The sequence below is a fragment of the Dermacentor silvarum genome, chromosome 1 (assembly GCF_013339745.2).
Source record: "Dermacentor silvarum isolate Dsil-2018 chromosome 1, BIME_Dsil_1.4, whole genome shotgun sequence".
Taxonomy (NCBI): Eukaryota; Metazoa; Arthropoda; class Arachnida; order Ixodida; family Ixodidae; genus Dermacentor; species Dermacentor silvarum.
In genome coordinates this window covers 120,359,159-120,385,379 of record NC_051154.1, presented here as the reverse complement: position 1 = coordinate 120,385,379, position 26,221 = coordinate 120,359,159, and the positions used below count along the sequence as shown (strand labels likewise).

Sequence of the window (26,221 nt, the reverse complement as noted above, 5' to 3'; positions counted from 1 at the left end):
GTCCATTGGAAGCAAATCGGTCGTCCGCAAGTCATATGAAGTACGGGTTCCGGGTGGCGAGAACATCGGTGGTGTCCTTCGTGATTGACGGCCTTGGCAACAATACCGAGAATTATGGCCTGTGGAACCGCAGTTGTAGCACACGGGAGGGTCACTGTTGACAGCATCTTCCTCGAAGCGAATGCTAGCATGCTGCGGGCGGCAAGAAAGTTCGTTGTCATGTAAATAATGTGTATCTGCTGCTAGCTGAAATCCATTATATCGATTATAAGCCACATCGTGGTAGTAGGGTTGGTGCTGTTCTTGGCGTGGCCTCACAGAAGTCACAGGGCTTCGGGGGTAAAAACACGGCTGCTCTCGTTGTGGCTGAGCGTCATAAGTAGGGCCTCCGCCGTAGAGACATGGCTGCTGTCGGGGCACGAGTTCATAATCCTCAATGCCCCTTGCCGCAGTATACGGGGAGAAGGATGCCACGTTTGGCTCGAAATCTGGTGGTAAGCGGAAGCTATGAGTGCCTGGGGGTGTCACTTGCGCGTGCATTCTGAGTTCTTCCCGAACTATTTGTCGGATCGTTGCTGCAAGATCGAGGGGCTGGTTGCTCTCTACGCTTGCAACTGTCGTCACATTGGCTAGCCTGCCAAACTTCGGCGTGATGCGCCTCGTCTTCAGCTGTTCGAAAGTGCGACAGTGCTGAATGATGTTGGCGACGGAAGCCAGGGTGTCTTTTGCGATGAGGAAACTGTAAACATCCTCAGCAATTCCTTTTAGAATGTGCCCGACTTTGTCTTCCTCAGACATTCTAGAATCTACCATCCTACACAGTTTTATTACTGCCTCAATGTAGGTTGTGCAGGTTTCGCCTGGCACTTGCGCGCGTTGCAGTAGCGTCTGTTCTGCCCTTTTCTTTTTCGTCGCGGAGTCGCCGAATCGCTCTTTGATTTCAGAAACAAATCTGCCCCATGTCGTTAACGTTTCCTCATGATTGTCGAACCACATCAACGCAGTATGCGTTAGAAAGAACACGACGTTCGATAGCCGAGAAGCGCAGTTCCACTTGTTGGCGGCACTCACCCGGTGATAATGGATGAGCCATTCCTCGACGTCTTCATCCGGTCTTCCAGCAAAGGGACGCGCATCTCTCAGTTGCTGAACGGAACTGGTTGGCGCAGCAGTTGGAATAGGCCATTGTTCGTCTGCGTCGTAGGACATGTTCAACTCCCGTGTATTCGGTGGGAGTCCAGCAAGGCGACGGCTCCATCGAAGAACTTGTGGTTCAGCCTCCGTCTTCGGGTGTCGATTACCCCGCACCTTCCATCACAACTGTTACGAAGAGTTGTGAGGAAACTGTTTTATTTTACAGGAGATGGGCGATGATCGGAGCGTGATCATAGCGCAGTCCGGCCTCTCGAGCTCTTCGTTCTCTTCTCTCTTTTTGTGCCTGCCTTTCGTATCCGTTACAATATGATACCTTCATTAAAGACACTACCATGTTTGATGAAATGCACGACATGCCGTGCTCTGTCAGCAATGGTGTAGTGTAGTTTTTCGTTATTCCTGCAGTTAATAATTAACTTGTATACATGGTTTGGGCCAGCAATTTAAATGAATTCAAATGAAATACACTCAAATTTTTAAAATGCGACATTACTGACTGTCCACTAAGTCGAAATTTATTTATTCTGCATTTACAAGAACTTACTAGAAAATGCAGAAAGGATCTTCATACCATCTTCTGTTTCTTTCAAGAGAGTATGCAGAGCCGTGGAATAAAATTGTGACTTTGACACATTTATTGACAGTGCATCGTACTTCCCGACTGAAGAGGCTAAACCGTAACCTAGATGCAAGTCACTAAAAAACAGTCACTCAGTAAAATAAGCAAAAAATGTAATTTCTCAGGTTTTATGAGCAAAAACCTCAAGATGATCATGAGGAACACCATAGTGGAGGACGAATTTTGACCACCTGGGGTTCTTTAATGTGCTGCAAGATTTGGGGGTCGCGCTCTAGGCTATGCCACCAAAGCATCTCGAAAAGGGTAGCTGGCCTATGCTACCAGGGCAACGCATGGAGGCCAAGTGGGCCCATGCCGTCGTCCGAACTTTCACGGCGAGAGTTGCTTCCTTGCTGATGAGTACGGGGTCGGGAGGTTGAAGGAATAAAACAGGGGATTACTTACATGGGAAGGTAAACTTGTTTATGTACAATGGCATACTAGTACTGGCTGAAGTACAGAGCACAGTACTTATTATATAGCATGCAGATACATCGTCCTCGCAGCATAAACTGCATGATTCTGGAGGAGCATGCTAAATAAGACTGGGATAGCACACACCACACTTAAATATGTCTTCCCCAGATCACGTGGGAAACAGGTAGTCATCATTGGCCAATCGGGAAAAAATTCACGAGGTCTCTCATGTTATCCCTAAGATGACTTGAAGGTGAAAGCCCAAGTGCCAATGCATTAAAGAATGACCCCATTAATTCGCTTAGTCTAATTTGCTTACTCATAGAAGACGATGACAATGACTCACACACCATCAAAATTGCTGCGTGAGCATTTGCATATAGGTAAGACACGATGCCAGGTTGGTGTAGTAAATCACCGAGAAATATGACATCAATCCGAGCATTTTTTTACATGTTTTTACTTAGCTTACTCATAGAACACGATGGCGACGGTGACCCACACACCATCAAAATTGTTGTGTGAGCGTTTGCATATAGGTAAGCCACGATGCTGAGTTGGTGCAGTAAGTCACTACACCAACCCAGCATCGTGTCTTTACTCTCTAAGCCATCGGCCATTTCGGTACGATTTCGCCTCGACGACACAGTTTTCGCTCAAGGACATTAAAGGTCGACTGAACGATGAGGCATATAAAGCTTTCGCCTTAATAACCGCTCCGTTCGCAGTATCCTGCTCACGATGTCGCACCACCCTGCCAGACTCCGCCTCTGACATTGCGCCTTTGCTCTCACATATGACACAATGACGAGCTAATAGGGAGATAGCAGTCTACACCGTTCTTACGGCTGGACAGTGGCTCTCTTGCAGCAATTAGCTTGTAGAGCACATGAGAGAGAGACAACAAGACGTAGTTCCAGCACCAGAACTCAAACTCAACTATCTTTTATGTCTTCGGTTCCTAGCCAACTAAGCTCCCGCGCCGCTTGTGGCATTGCCTGACCTAGTCTTCTTTCCTAAGGCAATCACGTCGATGTCACTGGTGCTACATAGCTCCCCTTCTAGAGAACAGCATGGTCTGCAAACGATATCAGCAGCTCCATGAAACTCAGCGGACTGAAGTAGTGTGAGCACCGACCGGAGAGGAGACGTCTGGGGCCTCGAACCCTTTCTCCAGTACGAGAAAGGGTTCGAGGTAGTGCGAGTGGAGAGCAGGTCGTAATGGGTCCATAGCGCATGATGACGTGGGTTGCGTTGGCAAGGTCCCTTGAAACGTAAGGTGTGCGCGCTGGAACTGGACGCGTCGGACAGGGTTTTAAATCCGAGAAGAGGTCGCGAAGAAGGTGCACATATTTATGAGTAGACAGAGCAGCCGAAGGTGGTTGTGGTGAAAAAAAGTCATTGGGCAGACGGAGCATAGTACCGCAGACGAGCTCCGTGCTCGAGCACCCGATCTTCGACTTCAAGGCGCACCGGATACCCAGAAGAACCAGTGATGGCGTGGTGTGCCATGAGCAGTCAGTGCTGATTTGAGATGGTGATGAAAGCATTCCACGAGGCCATTGCTTTGGCGATGGTAGGCGGCTGTGCACAGACAATTCGTGCCAAGCAAACGCAAGAGCGCTTGAAAGAGAGCGAACTCGAATTGCTGTCCTCTTCAGTAACAACTTTGGTAGGGCATCCGAAGTGGGCAACCCATGTTGTGACAAAAGCTGCCACGACAGTTGCAGCAGAGCTGTCTTGAGTGGTGTTGCTTCTGGCCAACGGGTAAACCTGTTGATAGAGGTAAGCATGTAGCGAAATCCCAGACACGGTGGTAGGAGTAACGATGATCAGGTTGAAGAAACTAGTGTGCTGGAGGAACAGGATACCGATGAACTTTTGCACGTTGGCAGGGTGCACATGCATGTACCTAGTCGCGTACATCGGTGTTCATCCGGGGTCATACGTAGCGCAACGAAATACGGCGCTGTGTGCCACGAACACCGGGGTGAGCAAGCTGGTGCAGTGTGCCGAAAAGCTGCTTGCATAACGTGCTGGGGACAAATGGTCTCGGTGTGCCTGTAGAAGTGTCGCAGACAAGTGTGACACCATCAAGCAGGATATCGCCCAACCGCAGTGCTGTTTTGGACGTGTACAGATGAAGGAGCTCAGGATCATTAACTTGATGTGCGGCGAGTGTCGCAGGACGTGCAGGTTGTGCAACGACGTTCACACAGCTGAGGGTGTCAGCAGATAAGCCTCCTGCATTTCTAGCTATATCGCACAAGAACACTATAATACGGTCGTATATCGTCCTGAAGGGAACATCGCATTAGACGACTCTTGCACAGGAGAGTGCTTAGTGCACTTGAGAGTACTTCTGCCGGTCTCGCTGATTATCGCCGCTTAAAGTCGCTAAAATGACACATTTTGTAAACGATCTTTGACGGATTTGCTCGCTACTAACAAGTCGTCGACGTAGGCAAAGACTAAGGGTAGCCCACTCGTTACCTTGTCAATAGAACGTTAGAATAACTGGGCGGCGTTCCTTAGACCAAACGGCATTCGCAGAAACTCGAAGAGTCCGAATGGCCTTGTAATGGCCGTCTTAGGTATGTCTTGCTCAGCCACAGGAATTAGGTGGTAGGCACGGACGTCAATCTTTTAAAAGAAGTTGGCACCGTGCAGAGCGATGGTGTAATCTTGTATGTTGGGCAAAGGATACCGATCCGGAATAGTCTTAGTATTCAGACATGTGTAATCTCCACATGGCCTTCAGTCATCCGATTTCTTAGGCACCATGTGGAGTGGAGCTGCCCAGTTATTGGCGGACGGCCGAATAATGCCTCATTCCAACATGTGCTCGAACTCTCCACGTGCAACTTTGAGCTTGTCCAGAGCAAGTCGACGTGGCCGGAAAAATGCAGGAGGCCCGGAAGTGATGAAGTAGTGTCGTACGTCGTGGCAGACAGGTTTTTTTCCAGTTGGGCGGCGCGGTGATTGAGAAATTCTCCTAACAAAGCCACGAAGGTGTCCACTGGAAACTGTAGCTTAAAAGAGCGCTGAATCTGTGGTTTGCGGCGCAGCACTGCCATGCACAGAGAGACAAGTTGTCGCGACCAGGAGACGTCATTTGATGTCTACAACGAGGCTATGGTCGGTGAGGAAACCAGCACCGATATTGGCAGAACTGACGTCGGCAACCATGAACAACCATCGGAACGCTCTTCGCAGGCCCAGGTTAAGTGTGACCAAGCGTTGTTGAAATACTGGAATTCGAGTTCCATTCACGGCTTGCAAGTACAGAATGGAAGCAGCTGTGCGATCTGCTCGTTTAGCAGGTAGAATGCAAACCTGTGCACCCATGTTGATCAGGAAGTGTTGCTCAGTGATCTTATCGATGATGTAGAAGAAGCGACAAGGAAGACCTCTTGTCGCCATTAGTGGTCGGCCGAGCGGTTTCCCAACCAAGTGCAAGGAAGAAGGCAGCAACGTGCTTGCGCACCAAAACGGTGGTGATACCAGCAGATGGCTGGCTAATCTGCTGCCCTGTAGTGCTGGCGCTTACCGGATGGACTGCATTGACAAGATGGAGATTGGCGATCACAACAGGAATGAGGAGAAATGTTCCTACGAGTGGTCGCAACCAGGAGCTCGTCCAGTCTATCGCACAGCTCGGCAAAAGGGAATGTTGTCGATGCTGTCTCTGGCAGGTTTGGAGGTGAACAATGCGCAGTGTGCAACGATGACGCCGACATAAAAGCTGCAACCAGAGGAAGTGGATTGGCAACTGCCACCACCTTGTCGGCCAATGCAGCGAGCTCTGACAGATCCTGGGTTGAAGCAGTGGCCAGCACCATCTGGACTTGGGTGGGCAAGCGCTGAAGAAATGGCTCATGTACGACGCCGTTGTCCGTGGTGGAAGCACATGCGCCGAGGTTAAGGATTCGGCGCAGTAGCTGGCTTGGCCGCTGATTGCCCAGCTGTTCGAATTAGAGTAGCTGTTGTATTCGTGAACCTTCCGGCATGGCTGTACGATCCAGTATAGCGGCCTTGATTGCATCATAAGGCGACGCTGGGAGGCTGTGCGTGAATGAAAGGAGAAGGTCAGCAATGTTGTCGATGGCGGCCCGCTGGAAGCGTGTTGACCACAAGGAGGTACTTGGGAGTCGGCGACGTTATCCGCGAGAGTTTGAAACGGACCTCAGCTTGGATGAACCACGCCGTGGGGTTCTGCTCCCAACATTTTGCCAGGCGGATGACGTTCGAGACTGCCGCAGCGGTGGAAGCGAGCTCAGCGGCTGCCGTGTTGGTCGAGGCTTGCTGGCGTTCGTTGTCGGCGTTGGAAATGGCTCCAGTTCCTTTTTGCGTGGTGCGTCATGACCACGCACAAATTGCGCATCGATCCAGACATCCGCAGTCACCAATTGTAGAGCACATGAGAGAGAGAGAGAACAAGACGTTGTTCCAGCACCGAAACTCGAACTCAACTGATCTGTTATTTCTTCAGTTCCCAGACAACTAAGCTCCCGTGCCGCTCGTGACATCGCCTGCCCTCGCCCTAGGGCAATCTTGTCGATGTCGCTGGTGCTACAAGCTGACCCTTGGTAGTGTTTACACCTGCAGCGGTTACTTTCAAAAGTGTGTGTTTATTTTGTAAGCAGAATTTTTCAATCTGAGCAGCCTCTAAAACAATAAGAGTCCCTCCTCTAGCAATGCTGAAAAGTGATAGCGATGCCGATAGCCCGCCTCGCAAATTGTGAAAGCCACCCATCGTCCGGCTTTCACTGAGGGAGTGCATCTGTGGTTAACCCCCTATACTGTCACCTTTCCAATCACTTTTAAAGGTAAATAGAGTGGTACAATAAGTTTGCGTTTTTGTACAAGCCTTTCTTATAGTTGTACCGCGTTTTTTCCGAAGTACACACCTACGTCATGGCTGGCTGGCCCCCGGCGTTGTTATTCTGTCGATAGACGAGCCAAGCCAACTCATCGAAAATGAAGGCAAAGGCAGCGCCACTTTTCTGCTCACTACAAACGAAGGCTATCTGCACATTGTAAGTTAGAAATAACTTATAATAGAAAGAATGTTACTGCATTTCAATACTAATAAAAAGACCAGGAACCACATACACTAGTAGAAGGTCACGTGGTAGACCTCATAAGTATGTTCATGTTTTTGCTGCGTGGGGTGCCAAAGGTAATTTTTCGTGACTTTTAGTGAAGAATTAAAAATATAAATCCACGTTTAATGAGAAAAACAGGGCCCGTTCTAGCCAATACGATAGACAATCTTTCTATCAGCGGGGTTATCTCAATTCATGTTCTGAGCAGTTGTCTGTCCCTTTAAGTAAGCACCTCATGAACATTAATATACTTAGTACAGTTCACTTCAGGGCAAGGAACACTAAATACGTGGTGCACACAGTTAAAGAACAATTAAGCAACTTTTCAGCATTGAAAAATGTACCCGTTGTTAGTTGCAAGACATTGGAACTCTTTAAAGGAGCACTGACATGATATTTTCGACTGTTCATTTTTTGCCGTTGAGTAAAGTTTCCAGCCTTTTAAACCTTAGAAAACACACTGAAAAGCCTCCGAGTGCCCAAAATAATTTAATATAATAGCTTTTCTACAGCCAGCTTCGGTTTCATTTCTACTTTGTTGCGATGTCATGACGCAGAAGGCGGTCACATGGGGACATTTTGACACTCACTCCGGCTCACTCGATTGTCTGTTATGCTGCTACACCGGCAATCGCAAGTAACAGCATAGGAGGGAACTGTCACCATGTCACCAGATGCACTCACTATGTTTTCGTTGGAGAAGAGCATCTTTTTTAAAGAACGTAAGCATGGTGAGAGTGGCTAAATAATAAATTGCTTTGCCTATATCCAGACAAGCTTGCAGGCTGTATAAAGGTGAGGCACCCTTATTTAATCACGGGAAATTATTGAACAAAAGTTATGTTTTATGTGTTGACTCAGGAACTAGTGCCTCTGCACAACCGCGACTCTGCAGCAGCTCAATCACTTGCTAAAGTCACCACATGCATCACTCTCTCCTTGTAGACTCCAATAAGTGTTCTCTAATATTCGAATAGAAACAAATATTGAACAATTTCGGATCGCAAGTACTCAAATGAAATACAAATTGAATAGCAAAGACTATTAGAATCATATCCAAATTTCAAATATACGCACATCCCTAGCTTATATATATGTGTATATTTTCAGCTCTATTCACTACAATAACACTGAAATTCAAGCCACAGAAGACAAAACAAATATATAGAAAGCATAAAGACATGCTTTTGAATGGCATTCTTTAAGATGCAATAGGCGTCCACACACTTTCACAAAAACTTACTGAAAAGTTTTGCAAGAGACCAAACAGCATATGCTGTTAGCAGCTAGCAACTTTCAGGATTAATGGCTTCAAGCAGGAGGACATAGCCAGTGATGCACGCTGCTTTGCCTCAAAGTAGGCATTTTCAATTTTGCACCAAAATTCTAACTGTATAGCACACAGCACCTTTAAACTTTACGGTTACATGCTGGCTACAAGCATAAATCAAAACTTATATTCACACATTTGATTAGTAGTTTAGAGGCATCAACATTTCTTTAGAACTGCTGAACACATGGCTATTCTGCAGGACACAATATAACAATTGTGACACCATGCACTTAGCCATGACAACGCAAGGAGACACCATGGCATTTATTTTTATTTGTACATGCTGCAACCCTAGAAAGGATTATCATAGGAGTGGGAAAAAACAAACAGCGAAATACTAAGTCAACATAAACACATTGTCAGCAGCTGTCCAATACAGCTACAAATTCCTTCAAGTGACAAGGACCTAACATCACCGGGCAACATATTCCCCAATTCGATTGCACAAGGGAAGAGGCTATGTTTAAATTTTCCAGTTCTGGCATAAATCAGTACAATGTTCCGAGGGTCGTAGAAGGTTTGGCAAACTTGATGTAATGTAAAGATGAGTAGCATTTAGTGTTAACTAAAGTATCAAAAAATTTAAGGCATTCAACTTGACGACGTGCATGAAGAGTACCGAGATCCAAAGATGACAAGTTAGAAGAGGGAGAGCAGTTGCGATCGTAATGCTGGCCCATAAAGTGAATAGCTTTCTTTTGAACAGATTTTAATCTCAGTATGTATGATTTTAAGCAGAGATTCGAAATTACCTAGCCATTTTCAAGGATAGGACAAACTAAGGTCTTCCAGGTAAGCAATTTGGTAGCCTTTGAAGCTAAGTGAAGCGTGCATTGTAAATAACAGAGATGAGAAAGTGCTTTAGTACAGATTAAATCAGTATGTTTAGACCATGATAAATCAGGCATAAATAGAACACTCAGGTACTTATAGATAGACTTTTTGCAGGGGAAAAACATACGAGTATGTAAAAGATAACTGTGAGGCACAAATTGAAAAGGGCATACAAACAGGTTTTGTTGAAATTATTGTTCATTTGCGAAGCATTGCACCAAGTACAAAAACATTCAAAGGCACCATTAAGAAGGTGATCCTCATGGCATGTAATGGCCTGATAAATGATGCAGTGGTATGTGTAAAGTTGGATTTTAGATGAAAGATGGTCGGGTAAATCATTAATGTACTGCAAGAAAAGGAATGGACCCGATACTGAACCCTGCGCAACTCCAGAAGTAACATCAGTGATAGGCAATTTAGATTAACTGAAACAGACCTATTGTGAACTATGAGATAGAAAGTAGGATATTCAATTCACAATGCTAAGGTTATTTAATATTTTGAGTTTATGCAAAAGTTTTGAGTCAACAACCGTATCGAAAGCTTTAGAAAAGCCTATGAATATGGTATCAATTTGAAAACCTAAATTGAGAGATTGACAGGAATCATGTGCAAATTCAGATAATTTAGTGATAGTACTTAGTTCCCTACGAAAACCATGTTGACAAGCACATAAAATGATGTTAGCTTCAAAAAACTCAATAATGTGTTTATAGATTACATGCTCTACAAACTTGCTGCATTGAGAGGCTACTGAAATTGGTATGTAGTTGAAAAGGTCGTGTTTACTCCTAGACTTATGCAACATAATCACTTTTGCTATTTTTCAGGCTGAAGGAACAGATGATGTTAATAAGAATTTTTGAAAAATCACTGCGAGCAACCTGCTAGACCAAAGCGCATACCGAACGAGAAAAGAATTGGGGATGTTATTAGAACCACAATACCTTTTACAAACTAAATTAAGAAGCAAACCTAAGATGCCTTGCGGAGATAGAATTATATCATTAATGAAACAGTTCCACTGACCGCTGTAAGGAGGAATTTTGAAACATTCTGCAGAAAAGGCTGAATGAAAGTGATTGTTAAAAGCCATAGCAATTATGTTATGATCACTAGTGCATGCACCATAATCTTAAACATATTAGATGAAGTAATGGCAGGCAAAATTAGGCTCCAAGATTTCTTAAGATTTGTAGATAGTAATACCATAGAAAAACTACTTTTCTGCATTAGTTTTCAGTCGAAATTCCTCCTTTGTAGTCTCAAATTGAACAATTACATAAGAATTACCGGTGCACCTTTGACAGGAAAAATTAACACTGCGACAGGTAAGATGAACAATATCTCTGGTTATCCATGGAAGATCAACATTTCTCATTTTTGTTTTGAGTTGAACAAAGCTCTTAATACATGATTGTACAGTACTTTGCAAAAACTGGACCAGAGTGTTTACATCTTCTGAAACACTGAGGTGTTCAAATACATCAAGAGAATCGGCAAGAAAATATGTAATAGATTGATCATCTGCCCTAGAGAAATCACAAAATGTACAATAAGCAAATTTAGTTTTAGGAACATAAATATTGACAGAAACCAGAACAGCCGTATGGTTGGATGTTCTATCGATGACATCACAGGTACAAGCATTGTCAACAAGAACTCTGCTAAGAAACAAGAATTGAAGAGGCCCTAGTATTAACAACTTGCACCAGGTTGCACGAGAGGGTAATATTCAACAGTTCATTTATAAATTAAGGAATCATTACCAGATACCAAGGACAAAAGCCATGAAATAGAAGGTGCACTGAAGTCACCTAAGCTTTGAAGAAAATAAACATTGCTCACGCCGAATTCATTTAATAAGGAATGCAAAAATTCATCAGTAGTCCCTGGGGTGCAGTACATTACACCAATTGTATACAGAGCATTTAGAAAAGGAAACTATGCACCATACAGACTCTATTATCATTAGGGTCATGGAGCACAGAAAAGTTAAGATCAGACCACAAGACCGCAACATCACCACATCTGCTATGATTTATGTTGCAATGGCCAACGGTAAAGCCAGGTGGGGTAATTTTAGAATCGTACATGTTGGAATTCAAATTAATTTCTGTTACTCCAATAACATGAGGAGGCCACGGCGGCCGCATTTCGATGGGGGCGAAATGCGAAAACACCCGTGTACTTAGATTTAGGTGCACGTTAAAGAACCCCAGGTGGTCCAAATTTCCGGAGTCCCCCACTACGGCGTGCCTCATAATCAGATCGTGGTTGTGGCACGTAAAACCCCATAATTTTAATAACATGAGGAGAATAAGACGAGAAAAAAATAATTTGGGATTTTACGTGTCAAAACCAAGATATGATTATGACGCACACCGTAGTGGAGGACTCCGGATTAATTTTGACCACTTGGGGTTCTTTAACGTGCGCCAAATGCACGGTACAACAAGAGCGTTTTTGCATTCCACCCTCATCGAAGACCCCAAAGCAACTAGCATGATTCGTGAAAATGGCAATACAGTAGAGGCTGCATGTTTGCAGTACTCACCTTATGCATGAAAACCAACGATCGCTCAAAAGCACTGTTGACATCCTCATACTCAGGGTCAGTTATGCAGAGATCTCTGACTTGTTGCCTTCTTAGTTTCAAATAGTTGTACCAAAGCTTGTAGCTGCAAGATATTTTGAAGGCAGTATTATGACATTTCGTTAAACATGCTCGTAATGTAAATTAAAATTTGCCTGAACACAACCAAAAGCAACGAGAACGTTGTCACACCTGCCGGGAAGCTCTCGTAAAGCTCTTTCGCAGATCAAATTGATAACATGCTTTGGTTGGTCTTTCTTGTAGTCAATGTAGCGTATCCAGTGCTTGACAGAGAACGGGTTCCGAATGATCTCTTCCTCGTAGGGGAGATCGTCTTCCTCCTGAAATACACAGCAGCGTTAGTAAATTCACAGGTGTTGTAAACTAAAAAGGAAATAATGTCTGAACTGCTCTTACAAATACGATATCCTTGGTGCTTTTCATTGTCGGCTGACGGTTTCTGTCTCTTTAGTACTAAGTTCAAGCATGGGTGTGATGAAAACCACCGACACGGCAAAACACAAAATCTCAATTCAGAACAGTTACACTAGTTCAATTTACGTTGCAGCTACGCGGATCGCGCCTCATGTGCGTTTGTATTCAATGCCGGTTTTCGCCAGTTTCAGCCAACTATATACAACACCTCATAAACTTTGTGCACTCAAAGCAGAATTTTAACCGCATTTATAATAAAAAACTATTACAATTATATGCTAACTAAAAATACATTAAGCGTTGAGATAAATTCTTTTTATATTTTTGTTGTCATACTGGGGTAAAATTTTTCGTTTGTGCTGCCATCTGTTGTTTCCTCTTTCACTACCAGAAGGAGCTACACTCGACAGGCCCTTTTCGGTCCTCGCCATTGCAGCAGCAGGTATGTCAGTTACTGTTCACTGCCAATCCATGTGAATCGAAATTTATCTGTCTGTTAGTTGGGTTTTAATTGCTGCTTCCGATAAATAGCAATCTTAAGGTATTTGTCGTTTGTCGATTTTGTGGCCGATGCGCGATTTGCTACCATAACAAGCACCTATTAATCGGCACTTCGTGTTGCTGCTGCTATTGTGTCCATTTGGAGTTGTCTACAGATCGCTTCATTTGTAATTTGCTTAATCATTTGCAGTCTAGAAGACTCTCTGTTGCGGCTTTTTCCTAAGCAGTAAAATATTTTTTTTGTTGTAGCACTATGGCTCCACGCAAAGGGAAGCAGAAGGAAGAACAGCCAATCGTCTCTCTGGGACCGCAAGCCATCGGCAATGAAAATGTTTTTGGCGTGGCGCATATATACGCCAGCTTCAACGACACCTTCGTTCATGTTACGGATCTCTCAGGCAGGTGAGTGACCGATCACGTCTTCTACAGATAGGGTTGATGAAGGGGGGCGATATTTGCACTGCCAAGAGCCCGGCGCCGCATGGGTAGGTTTTCTACCCGACCTTCACATGGTCGCCGGGTGTCATGACGGTGCTACAGTAGCAACTGGAAAGCTCGTCTGCTCCGTTGTGCTCAAGATGAAGCCTGTGGGGTCCTCGATGCCTTCCGACACACTGACATAGCAATGATCGCGTAACCACGTGCACATCATTAGTGTAGCTCGTGTGCAGGTTGCACTTCATTTATCGTACGGCAAGCGTGAGAGTGTAACGTGAGGAAATGCGTTGCACGAGGTAAAAGTTCTGTGATTTAATTAGGCAGTTGTCGGAACGTTACATTCCGTCTTAGCTGTCGTCATAGTCGGAACTGACAGAACTGTACAAAAAAAAATGCTTTGGTAATGCCAGTGGGTCCTACATTTTGTGTGTATGCTTGACAAAGCTTCATGCATGCGCATGCTGCCTGTTCAATGCGTTACTAGGTGTGCACTTTTCATGTTTCTAAGCTAGACTCATTCGGGTTTTGGCATTAGCAGTGAGTGGCAGGCGCTGGGGCCATTGTGTTGTGTGCAATAATGCTAAAATGGGGAAGGTGGAAGCATCGTGCAATTCTCAGTGCAATATTACCAAGCTCATAAGTCTGGCCTTCTAGCTGTGGCTTGTTTAATTTTGCACTGCTAGTTCAACAAATTGAAATTGCTTATAAATATAAATTGTTTCGCATGTCACCTGAAGGTTCCACCTTCAAGTGACATTTTAAAAGCAAGCTTTTCCATGGAAGATATTCCTTTGCTTGCACATCCTAGCAAAGCGTCTTGCGATGGGTTCATATAGCCTTTTGTAATCGGTTATATACTACCATTATTTTTGAACCATTATGTGCTGCTGTATTCAATGTGAGCTGCAACATGCCCGTGAAAGAAAAAAGTGCAAAGGGTCTTTTCATTCCAGCACTATCCACAAATCCATGCGCTTTAGGTCGACTGAATTCTTTGGACGTGTTCGTATATCATGAAGCAATACAGTGACTCGCCAATCAGAGTGCCACAGTGAAGTATGGGGGTGTACTGTCACTTCTTGATACAGGAACACTGCTTCCAAAGAAAGCTCTCTACTAAAAGCACAGGGATTAATATGGATTGCTAGAACTGCTACACCTTCCACTTTTTCCTTGAGCACATCTGGCAACAGCTCAGACTGGCAGATCATACTAAGTGATTAGGCAACATAACAATGTAGTTTAGTCTGTGTGTGCCTAAGTTTGTTTTCAGACATTATTGGTCACCAATCACACATCAAAATATCGGCTTAGTCACAAGGTACAGCCACATCTGCCACAATCGGCTCAATATGAGAGCTTCCTTGTGGGAGTTTTTATATTTCTTAATTTCAGTTCCCTCTTTGTCAAAAGTGTACATGCTGTAATGCCTGCGACTTCCCGGCTGAGTACAGGCTTTTTTAACCCTTTGATGCCCAAAACTTTATTTCAATATGGAGCATCACAGAAAGTTTAGCATGCATAAAGGACGGACAAAATATGCGAATTATGCTGTCAGAAAAAAAAGTTTTTTCATGGCTGCATAATGAGGTCTTGCTCCAGAGCAACATTGGGCATCTGTGGTCCTACTTCACATGGAATGCCAAGCAGTTGCGGCTTGGAAGAAGACATAAGTCACTGTTTATTATTCCACTATTATTTGATTATTTATTCAGGTCAGTGTCATCAACCGAAAGGTCTTCTTTCCTCCATGTTCTGCGAACATTTTTTTTCTTGCGCTGAGCCACCGAGTGGGCACGAGAAGTAACCTGCCAAGCTTCAGCATTGTCGCTTGACATTCCATCGTCATCCTCTACACATGACTCTTTATCGTGAAGATTGGTCACTATTTCTAGTGGACAGGTATCAATCAATTTTCGGGCATCTCTCTGGATCATAGTCGGGCTGCTATTTTGTAGCGATGCCTTCGGCTCATTCCTGTGCCAGTGTTGTCCACCATTCACAGCCTATTGATATTAAACGCGGGCGAAGGGACGGTCTGACCACTAAGTGCAAATAGGCATTGCTACAAAACTGCCTTCAGTATTGCATTGTATGCTTTGTAGTTTAATAAAGCACTTGCTCATAAACACTGAGCAAGCAGCCAGCCAAACATGCATCTGAGGAATCACAGGAGCGAACTAGTTGTCAGGTGGCTGAAACTAAAGCCCCTCCACCAACATGCCGCCTTTGCTAAGTAGTGTCAACCTATGTGTGCCACCGTTCCCCGATTCATTGCTCACGACAGTTCCACTTCTTGAAATTTCACGGTTGCACGCTCGCACCTCTACACAGCTGTAGTAAGTAACTTAGCAGTGACATCGCTTCTGTTCCGAACCGGAAGCTGGGACAACGTAAGTTTTGCTTGACACCGAAAGCTGAGGGGAGGAGTGCAGATGAGGGTAGGTTCTCTTTTCTTAACCCGGTTAGCGGAAATATGTATGGGGGAGCTCTTTGTCAAACCTATGGTAAGGAGTACAGAAGGAATACGTGAATATCTTGGCAAATATCTACAAGGATTCCACAGCTACCTGTCAAGACAAGAGTCGGGCAAGGAGACAGTCTCTCCAATGTTATTCACTGCATGCTTAGAAGTATTCAAGCTCTTAGACTGGGAAGGCTTAGGAGTGAGGATCAACGGCGAATATTTTGGCAACAATGGGGACGAATTACAACAAATGATTGAGGACCTTAACCGAGAAAATTTAAGAGTGAGGTTGAAGATTAACATGCAGAAGACAAAAATAATGTTCAATAGCTTGGCAAGAGAACAAGAATTCAGGATCGCCAGTCAGTCTACTCTCTAGGTCAATTACTCACAGGGGACCCTGATCATGAGAAAGAAATTTACAGAAGAATAATATTGGGTTGGAGTGCATACGACAGGCATTGCCAAATCCTGACTGGGAGCTTACTACTGTTGTTGAAAAGTGTACAATCATTGCATTCTACCGGTGCTAACATATGGGGCAGAAACTTGGAGGTTAACAAAGAAGCTCGGGAACAAGTTAAGGACAGCACACAGCGATCTAACGAAAAATGTTAGGCCTAACGTTAAGAGATGGGAAGAGAGCGGTGTGGATCAGAGAACAAACGGAAATAGCCGATATTCTAGTTGGCATTAAGCGGAAAAAATGGAGCTGGGCAGGCCATGTAATGCGTAGGATGGATAACTGGTGGACAATTAGTTACAGAATGGATACCAAGAGAAGGGAAGCGTAGTCGAGGACGGCAGAAAACTAGGTGGGGTGATGAAGCTAGGAGATTTGCAGGCGCAAGTTGGAATCGGCTAGTGCTAGACAGTGGTCATTGGAGATCGCAGGGAGAGGCCTTCGTCTTGCAGTGGACATAAAGATAGGCTGATGATGACGGTAAGAAGGGTATTGCTTGTACGATGAGAAGCCCACATAGCACTTACTCGAGATCAAAAGGCGTGGAGGCGGGAATAAAATTTTCTCTAAAGGAGCAAATGAAACCCCTGACTTCTTCCTAAAATTCACAATGACATCGTCCTTCGCATTTCCCTCAGTGTTGTCTTGAGCCAAAGTACAGTGAGAATAACTGATCTGTGGATGGCGAGGTGGCAGGATGCTAAATTTAATATGACCCAACATTCTTGTTTATTAACAGCCATCTATTTTGGCATCCCATCATGTCTTCAGTGTAGCTTTAGGGTGTTAAAACCTCAATTATTTGCATTGCACTCAATTGATGTAGGCTCCTTCCAGCAATAATTGGAGCTGTGCAGACATTGGCATATTGGGATTGAACTTTCTCAATGTGTCTCGGCTAAATGTACTGCCAACATTAGAGGCAGTTCTGATGAATGTCCTGTTTCTGGCTGCAGAGAAACCATTGCACGAGTGACTGGTGGCATGAAGGTAAAAGCAGATCGTGATGAGGCATCCCCCTATGCTGCCATGTTGGCCGCTCAGGATGTGGCTGAGAAGTGCAAGCAAGTGGGCATCACTGCTCTGCACATCAAGCTGCGTGCCACGGGGGGAACCAGGTATGTCATATGCCGAGAGCAAGCACTTGCTTTTACTGTTGTACGCTTCTTTCCGGGAAAATCATAAATGTATTGCACTGTATTAGAGCTTGCTTCCTTCACCTTAAGGCAGCAGGTGTCAGACGAGTGCAACATCAACGTTGTCTTTTGGGCAATAACGACTGTTCACTTATTGACTGTCGTTTCCTGGAAGCCTACATTTAAACTTTTTATGTGCCCCATTGCTGGATGGACTATTTGTAGAAGTCGTAACAGGGCCGCTCACCAGGTCACATAGCGAATTTTGGTTATACGGTTGAAGTTCTTAAGTGCCCTTTACGTCTTGTTGCGACGTTCCGAGCTAACAATGTGTTTTGTTAGCAGGCAGCTTGAACCACCACAATTTGTAATTAAAAGGTTAGACTAAAATTTGTCTTCCACATTTATGGATGTCAGTTATGTCCACGCTTTTGCAGGCTTGGGTTCTGACACCAAATATTCATCCCAATGGTGCTTTGCAGTGTATGTTCATGACCGACCCGAGTGTGCATCAGATGTTGTAAAAAGTTATTGGCGATCTGAAATAAGATGAAACTAATGCCGACAGTTAACCATCGCAGCATGGTGCTTTATTTGCGCTTAATAGAGTTGGCAGTATAGTGCTCTATGCCTCACCTAAGTTAAGCACTTTGCAGGACGCTCTGTGTGCGTCTGTTGAAAGGGTTTAATGCATAAGAATGCAGACGTAAAGGCAACGGCGTACAGGGCGGCATCTGGTGGCCTCGTGTAAAACCTGTCCTAACCAAGACAGTCCATTAGAAACGATCCTGCCATATCTTTGCTGACTCGTCTGAGGCGTACGGGTGGAATTGCTGAATGACCTCATAAATTGAACGTGCTTTGCCTTTTTTTTTTTTTTTTTTTCACGTTTCGAAGTTATGAAAATTACAAAGGGGGAGTCAGCGCAATTTCTGACAGCAGCGAAGTCTTTCGATGAAAAACGTGGCATCGAGCAGCAGGAAGCTTGGTAGTGAAAGTCGAATCAGCTAGGCCTAGCGTTGCTACGGCTGCCAGCAGATCGGCCAGTGAGAGCACTTGTGCAAATGGTGGTGGTGGTGGTTTCGATTAATGCCGTTTCAAACGTGCATTCACGGCAAAAAAAGTCCGTAGAATTGAACGATGCAGAGTTTGAGCATCTGAACTTTCGGGCATTCTTATTCATTCGCTTAATGGTAGTGCCGTGAAAGTGTAGAATTATCGGGCATATCCGAAAAATCGATTGTTTACTAGTTTATCTATTGAACGAGCGTTTTTACTTAATGCCTGCATGTCGCGCATCGTTGCAATACTATGCAAGAACTTGTTCATTCTGTCGCAATCTTGTGATAATACTGGCTCCGATGGTTGGCCATATTGAGCACCAAGACTGGGGTTTCTTATCCTATTTTAACACTCGGGCAGTTTTCAGAACATATTTCTTGAGTAAATGTAATTTATTGTGAGCTTTTGCTTTGCTTTGAAATCTGCACAAGGCAGTTTGAAAATCTTGAGTTTTTAGCTGTAAATGCTGTTGAACACACCCCCCTCCTAGTGCCACCATGACAGACGCTGCAATCATTGCAGTCATGATTGTGGTTAAATAACAATTAGGCACATGGCCAATTTCAAGATTGAAATAACATATTGGCCCATAGAAATGTATAAGCACCAGCTAGGATCTTCGGTCAGGATTAAGTTAACCGGTGTCAAATTAGTGTACAGTAAACTAAGTTTCTTGTTTGCTGGCATCACTAATTCATCATTGTAGCTCCTCTGCATTGGCAGTCAATTTTTCACGTTATGTTACTATAGACGGCAGAAGATTCTTTGCAAAGCTTGCTAATTAATAACTTGTGATTGTGGTGGTCTAGTCATGTTCGTGTGAGCAAGATTGCAGAACTGACTTTATTGTACATTTTCGTGAGTAAATATTGTTGCTCATTATTTGAAGGGAAAAAAATGTAAGGAATTGTGGTCCACCTAAAAGTACTTCTGCAATGGAAATGTCCAAAACTTCTGTCATACTATGTTTAGGACCAAAACTCCTGGACCTGGAGCACAGTCTGCACTGAGAGCACTGGCACGTTCAGACATGAAGATTGGGCGTATTGGTGAGTAGATACTTAAATGGCAATCTTGCCAACTTTCTGGGAGAAGTAAAGGGGAGAAAATTTTTGGCAGATGCAACAAGTGTAGCGACATTCGTACAAACTAGTGGGGGCAACCACGGCGACAAATCTGACTTGTGCTATCTGCCACAGGCAATTTTTAAAAATTTGGTGCAGCTAAAATGAAACACCCTGTATAGGTTATACACACTTTTGTTATGCATTTGCTGCGCCCCTACTTGCGTGTACAAATTGCGACCGTCAAGAGCACACAAACCACCTCTGAAGCAGCATTTGTGTAGCTAGTGTAGCATAATTATTAAATTTACTGCTTAATTTTGCAGGCCCACTATATCTGCTTCAGGTGCCTGAATTTTGTTTCACATTATTGATTGCAGATTTCTGATGCAGAACTGATTAAAAGAAAAGAGGGGTTTTTGAGGTACTTCATACCTAACGTCTCAAGAATTATCATAATTGAGTTTCGGTGATGCATGCGCCATCGCCGCCCTTTACTGCCGTCGGTGAGAGAAACTGTGCCCGACAGATGGAGCTATGTTTTGCACAATACACAAACGTGTGGCCCTTGAGAAACCGAACCAAGACAGAGTGTTGGATTCACCCCCGCAGTTGCTCTTGGTCAAGTGGGGTAGACTGCTCGGGCATCCACAACTTATCAACACGGCATTCTCTGCTACTTGCTGTTAACGAGTTTCGTGACCCAGCAAAACCAGCACAGCTCTGCATGAAAGCACGGGCAATCTATCATTCTAGCTTGACTTAATATTTGCCTTTAACATTCCTATGGGAAATTGTTTCAAGTCTGTTGAACTTCCAGCTGCACGCAAATTCTAGACACTAGTCAAACGCCAGTGTTAGGCGTGCTGCCAAAAACTGTCGAATAAAGATTTCCATGTGTTTAGTGGTGCAGATAATTATGTCGTTGCACTAAGATAGTATGCAGGAGTAAAGTTTTATTATTCAGGCAAAAAGATCCTTTGCTGAACTTCTTATGTGCTCTCTTGCAGAGGATGTGACACCCATTCCATCTGATGGCACGCGCAGGAAAGGTGGCCGCAGAGGAAGGCGTCTGTAATGTAAACAGTGGCGCAGTAAAGATTTTTTCCAGCTCCTGGGTTATGTGCCTGTGTTCGCAAAGTTAGTGCACATGAACGCACAATTTTTGCGAGTATTGGGGTGTTAATTTAGTATACATGAATGTACATACACGAGCAGCTTTTGGGGCTTGCACGGTGGTACTTTTGCACAAGTTTACAAGTTGAGTTTTGATACTTTGTCGTAGTTGTGCCTAATCTTGACTACAATCATTTGACTATTTCGTTAAATCTCAATATAATGATTGTGAACACAATGAAGCATCTGTGTTGCTGAATTATTATTATTATTTTTTTTTTGCACTCTTACATACATTCTGGTAAAAAGTGCCAAATGGAGTAGTCATATACCAAACTTAAATTCAGGCTCGGTTGCAATATACCTTGATTTATTTAGTCAAACCTCGATTTAACGAAATTAACAATTTAGGAAAGTTTTTGGCCATTTCAAGCATGTACTTGGAGCTTGTATGGCTGATGAATTTAGCAACAAAAAAAAACTGATCGCTGAGGCAAGTTATTTGCAAGTGCTGTAGTGCGTGCGCAGGGATGCGGAAAGGACCACTCTGCCTTTTGTCACATTGATAAACAATTTGTGAAGGCCGTGTAGCCGTAGAAACGCGAGAGCTGACAATTGCTTTAGCACGGGAAGGGGGGAGCAGGATACGGGCGCATCTCCTCTACTCTTGTCGCTGCTGCGCACAGCTGTCCATATGCGGGCCTTGGTAATAAAGTTTCAGTTTATTATAACGCACAGTATGCTAAACGACTCATAGTGCTTAGCTATTTCTTAGATTTAACGTTATCGTCCTTGCGTCATTTACGTAAAACAAGGACAGCATTTCTGGCTGCCAGCTTTGAACTAAATTTGGTGTTGCTTTCGTAGAGTTCACTTCGTTGAAAATAAGTGTTAACAGCTTTCACCTAGTCTCTGGCCTCTTCGACTGTAGAGTATTGTGGATAACCTTGCAGAGTTTTCAAGATCGGTTTTCATTTTGTACACATCGAAGCCTAACAAGTGAAATGGATCCTGAGTGTTGAGATGGGTGGTAGGTTGCGCCACCAAGCACTTATTTTGCCCAATTTTCCTGCCTATGTTTAACAAAAACAGAAAATTCCCATTAAACTCTCGAACCCTTATTGGGGACTGTTTTTGTACACCTCCGTTTGTCATCTTCCTACTTTTCTGCCACCAAACTTCCAATTGCCTCTTACTAATCTCCATTGCGGACATGTTTATTTTCCCCATGCTGTCGCTGAACCCAAGGGCTTCAAGGCGGCTGGAGGAGCCTAAATCAACCACTGGGCAGGTATCTTCATTGTAATAAAACGTGCTCCATCTTTTCCCTAGCTTTACCACAGCAAGCACTAGGGTGTCTACCAACCTGGAATTGTCGGGGAATTTTGACCCATCTGGAGAAGTCGGGGAATTCGTCAAAAATGTGGCCAGGTCATGGAAATTGACAGACAGAAGTCTATGCGAAGGTCGATGGAAACAACCTTAACCCTAGATCAAACCTTATAAAGTGAATGGTGGAGCAAAAGTGTATAAAGACAAGGCACAACTATTGTTTCTAAACACCATACAGCAAATACGATAACGTAAGGTAACTCGTGGTGATAAAGCGTTTGCATGTCTTAGCTTGGCTTGAAAGCATTCCTGTTAAGCCAGTGTTCACGCATTCGTATCAAATAAGGGACCAGACTAACACCGCTATGACACTCGCGAGCACAAGGGCCTTCCTCTGGGCAGGAAGAACGTAAACTTTACAGTCAAATCTCGATAACTCGAAGGAGCCCGAAATTTGTTCAAATTAAAAGTTCGCAGTAAAAGGACGTATTTTTGAAGTATTCGAGCACGATGCACGCCCTCTCTCTGAACTCCCTCGTCGCTCCCTCTCCGACTGTCTCCGTGCTTGCCCGCCGGCGCCAGCTTAGCCCGCTTTCTGAAGTTCCGTTTTCTGTCGTTATTGGGAAGGTGAGCGTTTGCCGGCGTGGGCATTTTCGTTGGCCGGACTGGGCCTCCGCCGCTGCATTGAGGGGTCTCTCCTAAGCATATGCTCTATGGCGGTGTTGGAGCGATGCCGGTCGATGGCGCCGCTGCGTAATTTGTCGCGCTGCTGAGAGCATTGTCGGTGCGCAGTATGTTCGAATTAACTGTTGCAAATGCTTTCACGTTCGAATTACCGAGCGTTTTCGCCCATTGGAATACACAACTTTGATGGGATGTTAGTCTGTATTTTCAAATCAATCAGATTCGTGTCCGGCATCTCTGTAGTGGGTCCGGGCCATGGTGTAAAATTTATTGTAAAATATATACTCTTTAGGTGGGGACACTTCTCGGCTTGCTTGCTAGACGCAATCGACCAGATAAAGCAGCAAGGGCGCGCGTGTATTGGGCCAGTGACGGCAGCAGATACCTATAGGCGGAATGGCACAACTTCAGTTAGAACGCAGGCGAGAGCTTGCGTGGACAAGGAACGCGCGCATGCCCTCTCCCCGGTGACCTACTTTCGCGCGTCACTCAATCATTTCGGATTTCCCGCGAATCGCCGGTTGCCATACCAACGGGAGATTAAACCAATAAAAAGTTTTCTGTATTGAAGTTGCGTCGTACCGCCGATAGGATACGTATCCGCTGCCATCACCGGGTCGATTGGCGTGTGCCTTTGCTACTTTATCTGGTCTATCGCGTCTCGCGAGTGTCCTCGCCTAAAGAGTATCTTACACCGTGGTCTGGGCTCCCACCGCCGGCGCGGTTCCGAAAAGCTTGCTGGACAGCCCAGAGTTGTGCTGTCAGGTTCGAGCTGAGCAGTGCGGTCTTCCAGCTTGGAGCGGTGGAAGAAACGGAGGGGTTGGCACTGCCCAACTTGTTTGTTAAGTCATGACACTCCCATAACATGTGATTAAGTGTGGCAACCTCGCCACGCGATGTGCATCTGTTTGTAGTGTACATGTCTGGATACGTGGCGTGCATGAGTCTGGGGTTTCTGTAAGAATCTGTTTGTAATTGTCTAGTGTACTGCTTGAGTCCTCTCTAACCTAGCGTGAGGGAATGGGTATATGGTCTTTGTAACTGGTAGTGTGTCGTGGAACCTGGTCATACAATCCTCCCACGCCCAGACGTTTGCAGTACCCCGCGGGGGCTCTTCCTCCGATGCTCGGTGAGTGAGGCCTCGAGCAACGCGGTGAGCCGCTTCGTTGGGGGTGCCGAGTCCAGTGTGTACCGGGATCTGTAGTATCGGTTATCGAAGTTGGCCTCTCCCTGGTTTATGGGATGTCACTAAAGTATGCGAGATGCGCCCATTTGCCGTTTGCGAATCGCAGATCACATATGTAACTTTGGTTTGTGAGGGCCAGTGCTATGGCCGCTTCCTCTGCCGCCACAGCGTTGCCTCGGTGGCTAAAACTTCTCGTCTCGGTAACGGGCTGCGTCGGTAAAGACGGAAAAAAAAATACTTTCCTTCATGCATGTGGGACCTAGCTGTCAAATAGTTTTTTGACTGCCCACTAAAGAACAGTATAGCCGAGCCAGCAATCTAGGTTTGATCCGATCCAATGAGTGCTGGGTGGCCGCCATATTGCCATTTTTCTGTCAACAAGGTATTTAAGACGTGATCTGCGATGCCACCTACAAAGAAGAGCTCTTTTAACCTTAATTCGGTAAACCCGGACATTACGGAGTACTCGTGGATCAGGACAGTGTCGGACGACACCAGTAGGGCTGAATGCAAAGTATGCCACAAGACTTTCTCACTCAGCAACATGGGCAACACGGCAGTCGCCAGCCACGTTTCAAGCATGAAACACCGATCCACTATGGGCTTGTCGCAGAGTGCTAGCCAGATGAACCCTTCGCACATATTTTGGTGCTGGACTCAAATTAGTCTGCCTGCTACTACTGATCGTGCCCTCGTGGTACCTAGCATGAGCACTGAGAGCACTCCTGCGAAGCCTCTGGCCATCATGAAAGCTTCTGTAAGCAGTTTTGTGGTGAAAAAATGTTGCAAAAGCTGAAATTATTTGGTGCCTTAACGCTGAAGCAATACATGGATAATTTCGTTCAGCAGTAGTGTCTGCCGCACTTTTCCCCCTGATGTTTCCCACGTGCGGCATCGTCAAAAAAATTCAACTTAGGAATGACAAAGTTAAATATACAATTTGTTACGGTGTTGCCCTGTACTTCCGAAGCAGGCTGCTGTTGAAGCTTCATGGTGTCACACGCGGTTGTGGCTTCTGCTGAGTCCCTGAACAAAATTGCACAAAAGGAGGAAATGAATGTATTAGTCTGGTTTTGGGGCCCAGCTGATGCCAGTGAAAACCCGCTACCTGATTTCATGTTTTTTATGCCATACTCGTGCAGAAGATTTAGCAGTTGCATTCAGAAAACCATTTAGAACATTGAGCAGGCAATGGTACCTTTCCTTCATGCATGTGGGACCATTAATTTGATGTTGAGGTGCCTGAAGGAGGAACTTTCTGCATGTGATGCAAGCCAAATATTCTGGCATTTAAAACGGCACAATGGGACATTGTGGTGTTCCTTTGCAGCATATACCGTATAGGCTTGTGTAAGGGCCACACTTTATTTTCACAATTTTGATGCAGTGCAGCCCTTACTCTGAAATCTTGCTAAGCAGGCTCCTGGCTACCCATATCGGCCCATAAAATGAGGTCACTGGTAAGCTCTTCATGAATGCAGGGACATGTTTCACAAACACATATGGTAGGTTACAATTTTACTAGCCTGTTTGTTGATAGCAGGTTATTCGTGGTTATTAATAGGAGTTTGTTTGATTCATGCCGTGTGCGAAAATCCATAGCTTGCTTTTTTTATGTCAGTCAACGCCTGCATCGAAGCACAGTTGAGCAGCCAGTTCTAATGCCGCTTACAACTTTCATCACTAGCATGGTTGTTTCTGAATGCTCTCCTCGGCTGCATAAGAACATTCGGGGAATATGCTTTGAATTGTCGAGGAAAATCTGGAAAAGTCGAGGAATTTGAAAAAGTAATTTGGTAGACACCCTGAAACACGTGCTGTTGCTTTGTTGTACCTTGTTTCGGAAAGTAAAGCGCTTCCCTTTGAGTTATCATACATTGTTTCTTTCACGATTTAGTTTTTTTCCTTGTAGCAGATTTCCATTGCCACTCCCATGAGGTCCTCAGCGCCTCTGACTTTGCATTTGACGTTCTTTGTTGCCATGTTACTTCTACCGGTTGCATACTTGCTGGTAAGCTTCATAGTTCTTTTCCTCCATTGTGATGTTTTTCCTCTACACTCAGCTCATTCACTTCCTTGTGTATTCCTCAGTTGTTATTCAGTCAGTTTTACTCTGAGCTTCCCTCACTGTCAGTCAGTTTAAACTTGTCCATTCCATATCACCCTGCACAGCTTCATTAGTAGTCTTTCCCTTGAGGGCCCAATAGGAGGTGTCCCACTGACCTTTCGTTGTCATTGAGTGCGAATTGAACCCCCGACTTCAAGCAAACGA

General features: G+C 44.8%; 2 protein-coding genes across 3 annotated transcripts in view; one reads left to right on the top strand and one right to left on the bottom strand.

Moving 5' to 3' along the window:
* Window positions 1-12,663, bottom strand: part of LOC119435932 (pre-mRNA-splicing factor syf1 homolog) — a 119,604-nt gene extending 106,941 nt beyond the window's left edge. The window contains exons 1-3 of the mRNA XM_037702633.2: window positions 12,483-12,663; window positions 12,258-12,406; window positions 12,027-12,150 (exon numbers count right to left, since the gene is read on the bottom strand). Of these exons, the coding sequence (XP_037558561.1) occupies window positions 12,027-12,150; window positions 12,258-12,406; window positions 12,483-12,509 (300 nt within the window). The 5' untranslated portion in view covers window positions 12,510-12,663. The remainder of the gene's footprint in view (window positions 1-12,026; window positions 12,151-12,257; window positions 12,407-12,482) is intronic.
* A 220-nt stretch (window positions 12,664-12,883) lies between these two features.
* Window positions 12,884-20,748, top strand: LOC119435933 (40S ribosomal protein S14). 2 transcript variants are annotated; one of them, XM_037702634.2, is made up of 5 exons: window positions 12,884-12,942; window positions 13,251-13,403; window positions 17,326-17,487; window positions 19,540-19,616; window positions 20,642-20,748. In XM_037702634.2, exons 2-5 carry the CDS (start codon window positions 13,255-13,257, stop codon window positions 20,707-20,709), a joined length of 456 nt encoding a protein of 151 aa, XP_037558562.1. In that variant the 5' UTR covers window positions 12,884-12,942; window positions 13,251-13,254; the 3' UTR covers window positions 20,710-20,748. The 2 variants fall into 2 exon arrangements, with proteins under 2 accessions (XP_037558562.1, XP_049516865.1); XM_049660908.1 differs by having other exon boundaries at window positions 12,932-13,041.
* Window positions 20,749-26,221: the final 5,473 nt, after the last annotated feature.

Excerpts from the sequence above, each read along its gene's own strand:
- LOC119435933 (XM_037702634.2), top strand. The coding sequence starts at position 13,255 with ATGGCTCCACGCAAAGGGAAGCAGAAGGAAGAACAGCCAATCGTCTCT. Across the intron at positions 13,404-17,325 it reads GTTACGGATCTCTCAGGCAG|AGAAACCATTGCACGAGTGA; the intron begins GTGAGTGACCGA and ends TTCTGGCTGCAG. Across the intron at positions 17,488-19,539 it reads CGTGCCACGGGGGGAACCAG|GACCAAAACTCCTGGACCTG; the intron begins GTATGTCATATG and ends TACTATGTTTAG.